Source organism: Phyllobates terribilis, unplaced genomic scaffold (genome assembly GCF_046119375.1).
Source record: "Phyllobates terribilis strain yellow unplaced genomic scaffold, ASM4611937v1 Scaffold_3__8_contigs__length_932513732, whole genome shotgun sequence".
Classification (NCBI taxonomy): domain Eukaryota; kingdom Metazoa; phylum Chordata; class Amphibia; order Anura; family Dendrobatidae; genus Phyllobates; species Phyllobates terribilis.
Genome location: NW_027362763.1, coordinates 420,840,707 through 420,852,795, shown reverse-complemented (window position 1 = coordinate 420,852,795; position 12,089 = coordinate 420,840,707). Strand labels below are relative to the sequence as shown.

General features: G+C 43.3%; 1 protein-coding gene across 2 annotated transcripts in view; it reads left to right on the top strand.

Annotated features, from left to right (window-relative positions):
* The window catches only part of CEP162 (centrosomal protein 162), a 145,822-nt gene that overhangs the window by 82,090 nt on the left and 51,643 nt on the right, over nucleotides 1-12,089 (top strand). For both annotated transcript variants that reach the window (XM_073675653.1, XM_073675654.1), the window contains 2 exons: nucleotides 6,787-6,950; nucleotides 10,380-10,484. In XM_073675653.1, coding sequence (XP_073531754.1) covers nucleotides 6,787-6,950; nucleotides 10,380-10,484 — 269 coding nt within the window. The remainder of the gene's footprint in view (nucleotides 1-6,786; nucleotides 6,951-10,379; nucleotides 10,485-12,089) is intronic.

The following is a 12,089-nucleotide window of genomic DNA, read 5'->3' as shown; positions in this document are numbered from 1 at the left end:
CGTGAGGACTTAGATCTAGCACATATAGTACATTGACGCACCCACTTAATGACTTCCTTCTGCCATCCAGGCCACCAAAAACTGCGACCCACCAGTCTCTTGGTCTCAGAGATTCCGGGATGACCTGCCAACCGAGATTCGTGACACTCAACAAACAAATCTCTCCTAAAGGTCCCAGGCACAAACAACCTCCCACGGGGAGTGTTAGATGGGGCATTCTCCTGTGCTTTAAGAATCTCATCTTCCAAAACGGAGTCCAAAGCAGCTATCACAACACCTTCTTGTAAAATGTTCTCCTCTTTCTCAGCACCGACTATGGGAGAAAAACTGCGAGACAAGGCATCCGCCTTAACATTCTTAGTACCTGGGATGTAAGGAACGGAAAAATTAAACCGCGAGAAAAACAGTGCCCACCTAGCCTGACGGGCATTCAGGCGCTTGGCAGCATCAAGATATATCAGATTTTTATGATCCGTAAAAACCTGAACGGGAAATTCAGCACCTTCCAAGAGGTGGCGCCAGTGTTCAAATGCGAGTTTAATAGCCAATAATTCCCGATTACCAATATCGTAATTCAGTTCAGTCTCCGAAAATTTTTTTGAAAAAAAGGCACAGGGATGTACTCCATCCCCGTTATCCTGAGACAATACTGCGCCAACCCCCACAGAGGAAGCATCAACCTCAACCAAAAACGGCTTAGTCACATCAGGCTGCATAAGGATGGGAGCATAGGTGAACCTCTCCTTGAGATACACAAAAGCTTCAATGGCCTCAGCAGTCCACTGAACCGCATCAGCACCTTTCCTGGTGAGATCGGTCAGAGGTTTGACAATAATAGAAAAATTTTTAATGAATTTTCTATAATAATTGGCGAAACCCAAAAACCTCTGTATCGATTTCAAACCAATAGGCCTAGGCCATTCCTGCACAGCTTGAACTTTCACCGGGTCCATCTCAAAACCTTCGCTGGAGATAATGTAGCCCAAAAAACTAATTCTCTGTACAGCGAACTCACATTTCTCCAGCTTAGCAAAAAGCGAATTGTCAATTAATAACTGTAATACTTCACGTACGCCCCGCCAATGAGATTCCAGATCCGGCGAATAAATCAAAATGTCATCCAAATACACAACCACATTTTTGCCGATCAAAGGTCTAAGGATGTCATTAATAAGATTCTGAAAAAATGCAGGAGCATTAGTAAGACCAAAAGGCATAACCAAATTCTCAAAATGACCCACAGGAGTGTTAAAAGCAGTCTTCCATTCGTCACCCTCCTTCATGCGCAACAGATTGTATGCCCCCCGAAGCTCAATTTTAGAGAACCACTTGGCCCCCACTAACTGGTTAAACAGATCAGGAATCAATGGCAGTGGGTAAGGATTGCGTACAGTAATTTTGTTAATCTCACGAAAATCCAGACAAGGACGTAAACCGCCGTCCTTTTTTTTTTACAAAAAAAAAAATCCAACCGCCACAGGAGACTTAGAGGGCCTAATGTGACCGGCGGCCAAACTTGTCTGTATGTATTCCTCCAAAGCCTTTCTCTCAGGAATAGTAAGGTTAAATAAACGACTTTTAGGAAGAGTCGCTCCAGGGACAAATTCAATAGTAAAATCATAGTCTCTATGGGGAGGCAAAACCTGCGATTCCTTCTCAGAAAAAACTCTCCAAAAATCCTGAATAGGAACAGGCAATTCCCCCCTATCCACAGCTGCAATACGCCCGTTACAACACTTGTCATAACATTTATGGCTCCAGGATTTAATTTCATTGGTAGACCAATCCAGTACAGGATTGTGCAATTTTAACCAGGGCAATCCCAACACCACCGGAGAAGGCAAGTTATTCAGAACTACCAAATCCAATTTCTCATGGTGAACACCATTAATAGTGAAAGGAAATTCACAGACCTTGAGAGTAACATTCTTCAAAGGGGAGCCATCCACAGAAACCACAGCAATGGGGGATGACAAAGGTTCGGGTTTTAAATTGAGTTTTTCCAAGAATCCCCCATCAATTACATTCAGAGTAGACCCACAATCTACAAACACCCGAAATTCCATTAATTTATCCTGAGCAATAGTGGAAGCAGCTAAAAATACACCCTTGGAATTTAAACAGGCAATACGGGCATGACTGACCATTTTTTTTTCTTTCTTCATACGAAGCACACAGCTTTTAATGAAATGACCAGAATTTCCGCAATAGAAACACAAACCTTCAGAAAATCTGCGGTCCTTTTCTTGAGAGCGAGGTGCCATCGCTCCAATCTCCATCGGCTCTCCACTGTCAGTACACACATTCTCATGACCAGAAACTGACATAGCAGAGGATTTGCTCTCATTAACCCTTGCACGCAGTCTCCTATCCACCCGTATAGCTAATTGCATAGCCTGTTGGAAATCTTCAGGTGTGGGATAAGCAATTAGCAGGTCTTTAACCCTTTCACTAAGCCCAGCAAGAAACAGACTCTTCAGAGCAGAATCGTTCCACCCTATTTGAGTAGACCACCGACGGAAATGAGTACAATATTTTTCCACATTACCTGATCCCTGTCTCAAACGTCTCAACTCAGTCTCAGCAGATGAGACACGGTCAGGATCATCATATAATAGCCCCAAAGCAGAAAAAAAACTATCCACTGATCTAAAGCATGTATCACTAGGTTGCAAAGAAAAGGCCCACTCCTGAGGCTCTTTGCGCAAAAGTGACATTATGAACCCTATGCGCTGGGATTCATCCCCAGAGGACCTGGGTCTCAAACGAAAATACAATAAGCAAGCATTTTTAAATGAAAAAAATTCTTGGTGTTCACCAAAAAATAAATCAGGCAAACGTACCTTAGGCTCCAAGAAATGTGCTCCAGGACAGTTACTCACGTGCTGATGGAGCTCGGCCACCTCCAGAGAGAGTTCCTGCAGGCGTTTAGCCAAATCCAGAACCGACACCATGATGGAACAGAAAAATCTTTCCTTAGAGAATTTGCAGGCTGGACTTACTGTTATGTTCTGCTACCAGAGCTAAGGAAAGAGGAGATCTGTCCCTACGATAGAACTCAGCTTGATCCCTACGATGTAACAGGGAACCTGATCCTGCGATCAGACCTGCTAAAGTCCTCAGCTAGTCTGTACGGAGACCTATAGATGTGGGGAAGGAATCCCTACAAGTACTAGGGACTGGGAGCAAAATGGACACCTCCTAACAGAAATAGTAGCAGACAGACGAACAAACAAAATATATAGAACACAGAGGTCCGAAGACCAAGCAAACTAACAGAGTTAGATACTGAGCACAGGCTAGCTAAAGAGTAGTAATACAATGAAGTCCAGCAAAGCCAGAAGGGCGGAGCAGGACTAAATAGGCCAACAAGGTCATGTGACCAGCAATAGAAAAAACCTAAGAGCAAGGTTCTAACACCCAGGTCGTTTTCAGTTACAGTTTTGCCCAGTGTTTTACAATTAAGCATATAATTATACATTTTATTTCCTCTGCCCAAGTGCATTACCTTACATTTATCCCTATTAAAGCTCATTTGCCATTTATCAGCCCAAGCTTCTAGTTTACATAGATCCTCCTGTAATATAAAATTGTCCTCCTCTGTATTGATTACCCTGCAGAGTTTAGTGTCATCTGAAAATATTGAAATATGACTCTGTATGCCCCCTACAAGGTCATTAATAAATATGTTAAAAAGAAGGGGGCCCAATACTGACCCCTGTGGTACCCCACTGTTAACTGAGACCCAGTCTGAGTGTTTTCCATTAATAACCACCATTTGTTTCCTATCACTGAGCCAGTTCTTAACCCACATACATATATTTTCCCCTATCCCCATTGTTCTCATTTTATGTATCAACCTTTTGTGTGGAACCGTATCAAAAGCTTTTGAAAAGTCCATATACACAACATCCACTGCATTTCCTTGGTCCAGTCCAGAACTTGCCTCCTCATAAAAACTGATCAGATTAGTTTGACAGGAACGGTCCCTCGTAAACCCATGTTGATATTGGGTCATGAGGTTATTCTTCTTCAGATACTCTAGTATAGCATCTCTTAGGAAACCCTCCAGGATTTTACCCACAGTAGAGGTTAAGCTTACCGGCCTATAATTTCCAAGTTCAGTTTTTGTCCCCTTTTTGAATATTGGCACCACATTTGCTATACACCAGTCCTGTGGTACAGACCCTGTTATTATGGAATCTTTAAAGATTAAAAATAATGGTCTATCTATGACGTTACTTAATTCCTGCAGTACTCGCGGGTGTATCCCATCCGGGCCCGGGGATTTGTCAACTTTAGTGATTTTTAGACGCCGCCGTACTTCCTGCTGGGTTAAGCAAGTGACATTTAATGGAGAATTTTTGTTATCACTGATCATGTTTTCTGTCATGCGATTTTCTTGTGTAAATACGGTTGAAAAAAAATCATTTAGCATATTGGCTTTTTCCTCATCCTCATTCACCATTTCACCCAGACTATTTTTAAGGGGGCCAACACTATCATTTTTTAGTTTTTTACTATTTATGTAGTTAAAGAATATTTTGGGGTTATTTTTACTTTCTCTGGCAATGATTCTCTCTGCCTCAATCTTTGCTGCCTTGATTTAGTTTTTACAGAATTTATTTAATTTTCTATATTTATTTAATGCCTCATCACTACCTACTTGCTTTAGTTCTCTAAATGCTTTCTTTTTGTCACTTATTGCGCCCCTTACAGCTCTATTTAGCTATAGTGATTTCCTCCTATTTCTAGCATGTTTATTCCCAAAGGGTATATATTGTGCACTGGTCCTATTCAGGATGCGAATAAATGTCTCCCATTTGCTTTGTGTAGCTTTATGTCTCAGGATATCGTCTCAGTTTATTGCACTAAGATCATCTCTCAACCGTTGATAATGTGCCTTCCTGAAGTTTAGTGTCCTTGTAACCCCTCTACTACACATCTTATTAAAGGTTACATGAAAACGTATTATTTTGTGATCACTATTACCCAAGTGACCCCCAACTCGTATATTTGATATGCGGTCTGGCCTATTGGTTAATATTAGGTCTAGCAGTGCCCCCCTTCTTGTTGGGTCATGAACCAGTTGTGAAAGGTAATTGTCTCTCATAGTTGTCAAAAACCTATTACCTTTGCTTGAACTACAGGTTTCTGTCCCCCAGTGTATTTCAGGGTAGTTGAAGTCTCCCATAATAATGACTTCTCTTTGAGTCGCTGCTTCATCTATTTGCTTTACGAGGATATTCTCCGCTACTTCCATTATTTTTGGAGACTTATAACAAACCCCTATCAGTAATTTATTATTTTTTCCCCCTCCCCTTATCTCCACCCACAGGGACTCTACATTTCCATTAGATTCACATATATCCTCCCGCAAGATGGGTTTTAAGGATGATTTTACATATAAACACCCCCCCCCCCCTCGCTTGTTTGTACGGTCATTTCTGAACAGACTATAGCCCTGTAAATTAACTGCCCAGTCATGGCTCTCGTCCAGCCATGTCTCAGATATCCCCACCATGTCATAATTATTTTCCAACAAAATTAATTCTAATTCCTCCATTTTGTTGGTGAGGCTTCTGGCATTAGTGTACATGCATTTTATGTATCTCTCTGTACCTCTATTCCTTCTTACTTTGACTGTTCTAAGCCCACCCCCAATTTCTTTATTTGTGCCCAGGTCACTATCTGCACTATCTTCCCCACCTATAAAATGAATACCCCCCCCCCCCAATCCCTAGTTTAAACACTCCTCCAACCTTCTAGCCATTTTCTCCCCCAGCACAGCTGCACCCTACCCGTTGAGGTGCAGCCGGTCCCTTAGCGTAGAGTCTGTAGCCAACTGAGAAGTCGGCCCAGTTCTCCAGGAACCCAAATCCCTCCTTCCTACACCAGTTCTTGAGGCACTTATTTATCTCCCTAATCTCCCGTTGCCTCTCTGGCATGGCACGTGGTACCGGTAGTATTTCAGAGAATACCACCTTGGAGGTCCTTGCTTTCAGCTTGCAGCCTAATTCCCTGAAATCATCTTTAAGGACCTTCCACCTACCTCTAACTTTGTCATTTGTGCCTATGTGCACCATGACCGCTGGGTCCTCACCAGCCCCTCCCAGTAATCTGTCAACCCGATCAGCGATGTGCCGAACTCGAGCGCCAGGTAGGCAGCACACTGTTTGATGATCCCTGTCTTTGTGACAGATTGCCCTATCTGTTCCCCTAATAATTGAGTCCCCCACTACCAGCACCTGCCTGCCCTGCCCTGCTCTCCTATTTCCCTCCTTACTGGAGCTGACACTCCTCTAGCTTTCAGGGGATATGCCTTGCTGCAGCAGTGATACCCCTGTACCGACACCCCCCTCATCTGCCAACGTTGCAAACTTATTGGGGTGCGCCAGATCAGGACTAGCGTCCCTGGCACTCTTCCCTCTACGTCCCCTTCTAACTGTCACCCAGCTAGCTGCCTCACTGTCCTGCAGCTCCATACTACCACCCTCCCCCACAACCTGCTTCAGAGAGAGAGAGAAACAAAATATGACGTAACTGTACGTCCTTTGTTGGTAAGGGGTTAAATTTGCTTAATTGAATAGAGTAATGTGCACAAGTTTTTAGAGTAAAGTATTGTGCTTACAAGTTCAGCTTTCCTATTGGTTAAGCAAAACAATATCAAATCAATGCTGCGGTTTACATGTGAGATGCCATATGCTGCATTCATAATGTTAAACCTATTTGGTATTTAACTCCACACAGTGCTATTCAGTCTGTAATAATTAGTATTTGCCATAGATGATAAATCATATGAAATCAAGATCATGGAAGAGACTTACAAGAAGGACATTGCCCGACTGAATAAAAGGTTACAATGGTTTGCAGAAAACCAAGATATACTGGACAAAGATGCTGGGCGACTTAAAGATGCTTATGAACAAATAGAAAGCCTGAAGACACAGGTATTTAATTTCATTATATTTTGCCAACAGGGCCGTTGGCAGTGCATATTACTGTTTGTCAGTTAATTTTCGCTCACATGAACCAACTTGCGTCAGTAAACAAGTTGCTGATTGGCGATCAATAGAAAACCTGTTTAGACAGGCAGACCGCTCTGTAACAATGCTTACTGAGTGATCGGTAATAGATCGCTTAATATGCATAGGCTGCCATTGTTTTTTTGTAGCATGATTCCTGTTTACACAGGACAATGCACTGCTGAGAACAGTGATCTTTGTGCAGCACTAAAGATCATCTCACACAACGAACCAAGGGCAGCCTGTTTACACTGCAACATTATCAGCAAACGAGCATTTTTACAAATGTTCATTCACGATAATCTTGCAGTTGTAAATGACATGTAATAAACTGCACCTTGGAGTCACATCAATGTTCCTAAGAACAGGCAGGTATTAAGCAGCAATGTAGAATTGGCCATGAATGCATAGGCATTCATTAAGTCTGTCATGTCAAAAAATTCTGGTAACCTGCAGATATTGGGTTAATTTGCAGTTTAATACACTGCTCAAAAAATTAAGGGAACACTCCAATAACACATCCTAGATCTGAATGAATGAAATATTCTCATTGAATACTTTGTTCTGTACAAAGTTGAATGTGCTGACAACAAAATCACACAAAAATCATCAATGGAAATCAAATTTATTAACCAATAGAGGCCTGGATTTGGAGTCACCCCTAAAATTAAAGTGGAAAAACACACTACAGGCTGATCCAACTTTGATGTAATGTCCTTAAAACAAGTCAAAATGAGGCTCAGTATTGTGTGTGGCCTCCACGTGCCTGTATGACCTCCCTACAACGCCTGGGCATGCTCCTGATGAGGTTGCGGATGGTCTCCTGTGGGATCTCCTCCCAGACCTGGACTAAAGCATCCGCCACTTCCTGGACAGTCTGGGATGCAACGTGACGTTGGTGGATGGAGCAAGACATGATGTCCCAGATGTGCTCAATCGGATTCAGGTCTGGGGAACGGGCGGGCCAGTCCATAGCTTCAATGCCTTCATCTTGCAGGAACTGCTGACACACTCCAGCCACATGAGGTCTGGCATTGTCCTGCATTAGGAGGAACCCAGGGCCAACCGCACCAGCATATGGTCTCACAAGGGGTCCGAGGATCTCATCTCGGTACCTAATGGCAGTCAGGCTACCTCTGGTGAGCACATGGAGGGCTGTATGACCCTCCAAAGAAATGCCACCCCACACCATTACTGACCCACTGCCAAACCGGTCATTCTGAAGGATGTTGCAGGCAGCAGATCACTCTCCACGGCGGCTCCAGTCTCTGTCACGTCTGTCACATGTGCTCAGTGTGAACCTGCTTTCACCTGTGAAGAGCACAGGGCGCCAGTGGCGACTTTGCCAATCCTGGTGTTCTGTGGCAAATGGCAAGCGTCCTGCACGGTGTTGGGCTGTGAGCACAACCCATATCTGTGGACGTCGGGCCCTCATACCACCTTCATGGAGTCTGTTTCTAACCGTCTGTGCAGACACATGCACATTTGTGGCCTGCTGGAGGTCATTTTGCAGGGCTCTGGCAGTGCTCCTCCTGTTCCTCCTTGCACAAAGGCGGAGGTAGCAATCCTGCTGCTGGGTTGTTGCCCTCGTACAGCCCCCTCCACTTCTCCTGGTGTGCTGGCCTGTCTCCTGGTAGCGCCTCCAGCCTCTGGACACTACGCTGACAGACACCGCAAACCTTCTTGCCACTGCTCGCATTGATTTGCCATCCTGGATGAGCTGCACTACCTGAGCAACTTCTGTGGGTTGTAGAGTCCGTCTCATGCTATCACGAGTGTGAAAGCACAACCAACATTCAAAAGTGACCAAAACATCAGCCAGAAAGCATTGGTACTGAGATGTGGTCTGTGGTCCCCACCTGCAGAACCACTCCTTTATTGAGTGTGTATTGATAATTGCCAATAATTTCCATCTATTGTCTATTCCATTTGAACAACAGCATGTGAAATTGATTGTCAATCAGTGTTGCTTCCTAAGTGGACAGTTTGATTTCACAGAAGTTTGATTTATTTGGAGTTATATTCTGTTGTTTAAGTGTTCCCTTTATTTTTTTGAGCAGGGTAGCTTTATTAAGCCGTGCGGCCGCCGCACCGAAAGCCCGGCTGCCGGGAGGACTAATGCACTGCTGAGTCGGATATCAATCAGTGCTGGGGCATGGTTACAGACGCCGCTCACTCTGTACTGAGCAGTGACTGAAGCCCCACCTCTCTGACTGACAGCCAGAGGCTGCCGGGAGGAATTAAGCTAATTTGCTCCTGGCAGCCAAGCGTTCAGTGTGGCGCTGCTGTTGACCTGCAGATCAATAGCATTTTTTTTTACATTACAGGTTCCCTTTAAATAGAATCTGTCAGCAGGTTTTTGCTATGTAATCATGTAATGACAGCAGCATGACTGCAGAGACCCTGATTCCATCGAAGTATCACTTAGTTTACTTGGTACAGCAGTTATGATAGAATCACAATTTTTTCTACTGCAGATAGCAGTGCTCAGAATGTTGTGCTCTGTATAACTCCGCCCACACCACTGATTGGCAGCTTTCTTCCAATATGCAGTCTACACAGAAATCTGTCAATCAGTGGTGGTGGTATGGTTGGACTAGGAGGCATGACACACCTAGTCCTCTAGTGACTATCTTCTGCCGATACTGATTTTATTGAAACAGCATAACACAGCCTAGTAAGTGATGCATTGCTGGAATCAGGATCTCTGTCCCAACGGCATGCTGCTCTCAGGTTACATTACAAAAACTTTCTGAAAGCTTCGCTTTAATGACTTGATTCAGTTACAGTGTATAACATTAATATGGGGTAACCCCTTTCCAAATGGTCTATTAGGACATACACACTGCATAGAGCGGAGTCCAGCTTGAGACCCTGCTCTATTAGCAGATGTCTGCTCTGTAAGCAGTAGCGCCCACTCCGACAAACTTGAGCCATTACTATTTTTATATAGTTTTGCCACTTTCCTGACGATTTTCAATATAAATGTGTTGAGCCCATGCGGAGATACAGCAGATCCTGCTTCCCAAAGATGGTGTGGGGAGATGATTTAACATGAGTAAATGTGATTACCTCCCTCTTTAGTGCTATGGACACAGCAGCCTCCACTGTCTACTTTAATCAGCGGATCAATTCACAGTAGGGGTCTTTAAAATGTAGCCCGGACTAAACACTGACGGTATTTTATGATTGCTGATGTCAGAAATAATTTGGACAGAAAGTAGCCTACCCCTTTAAAGTAGCTGCGTGTAGTGAGACAAACTTTTCAGCATAATGCACTTATTATTAGGTGCTAGTAGCTTAATGTAAAAAGAAGCTGTTTAGATTCTTATACTTATTTTTAATTTTTACAAGGCTGAAAATCTCCGACATGATGCTGGAAATCAATCTGTCCAACAACAAAATCGTCTGAAAGACAGAGCTGCAGATGCAAAACGCATTCAGGATCTTGAGCGGCAGGTAGGTGTCATTACTGCTGACAAGAAGCCGTGCTTTTCTCTGTAACGCAATCATTTCATTTGTTTGTACAGTTATATAGCCAGAGTTATGGGCTTTTAGAAGTGTTTGCTGTTTGTGATCCTTTAAGACAGCACTAAATGGCACGTCTGCCAACCCTTTAGGCAATGTTCACACACGTTGTGTTTTGCTGCGGATCTTGCAGCAGATTTTTATGAAAATTTTCAGCTGCGACTTGTGGTACCAGCAAAGTGTATGAGAAACCAGAATTCTCTGTTCACACATGTTGATTTTTGTTTGCTGCGTATTTTCTGCCTTGCTTGCGTTTTTGGAAAATAGATCATGTCACTTCTTTCCGCGTTTTTTCACCCATAGGAAGTAATGGGTGGTGAAAAAAACGCTGAAAAAAAATGCACTAAAAACGCAGTAAACCCTATCAATGTGAATACCTCTCCAAGAGACATCTGTCTGCTTATGTGTGGGAAAGTAAGATCCTGCTGTAATGAAAATCGCCTGTGGCATTTTTTTTCTCTCTTTTTTTTTCTGTTTCTATGTATAAGCTTTGACTGAGCACTCCGCCTCTATGCCACAGGCGATTTTAACCCCTTAAAAGCCCATGACATACTAATACGTACCTGCGCCCTGGGACCTAAGAGCCAGTTACGGAATGGTACGTCGCGGCGATCGCGCCCGCACACAGGCTGTGCGGGCGCGATCGCCGCCAGGTGCCAGCTGATTGTCACAGCTGACACACAGTGCTATGTGCAGAGAGCAGTCCCGCACCGCTCCCGGCACATTAACCCCCACAATGCTGAGATCGAACTCGATCGCAGCATTGCGGTGGCAAAGGGAGGTGATTGCGATACTCACCTCTCCTGCCGGCGTCCAACGCTGTCTGCCGCAGCTTCCCGGATGTTGCCATGATGACTTGAAGTCGTCATGACAACATCCGAGTCACCAGACAGCAGGAAGATACGTTGGTTATGCACAGTGCATGACCAAAGTATCTAATGCATCTGCAGCGCTGATAGCCTGTATAGCACAGTGATGGTGCTCCATTCTTATGCTATACAGGCGATCAGAATAAAAAAAGTGAAAGTCCCATAGTGGGACAAAGAATAAATGTAAAAAAAGTGCTAAAAAATGAAGAAGAAAAAATAATCCACCAAAAATAAAAATAGAATGTACCCATCAATAAATATTATTATGAAAAAAAACAAAAACAATAAAAGTACACATATTTGGTCCAGAACGACCTGACCTATAAAACTGTCCCACTAGTTAACCCTTTTAGTGAACATGGTAAAAAAAATAAACAACGAAGCAAAAAACAATGCTTTATCATCATACCGCAAAAAAAAAATGGAATAACACGCTATCAAAAAGACGAATATAAATAAAAATGGTACAGCTAAAAACGTCATCTTGTCCTGCAAAAAACAAGCCGCCATACCGCTCCATCATCCGAAAAATAAAAGTTATAGCTTTCAGAATAAAGCGATGTAAAAAAAAAATTTTTTTTTCTATAAAATAGCTTTTATTATGTAAAAGCGCCAAAACATAGAAAAACCATATAAACGTGTTACCGCTGTAAACGTACTGACCTGA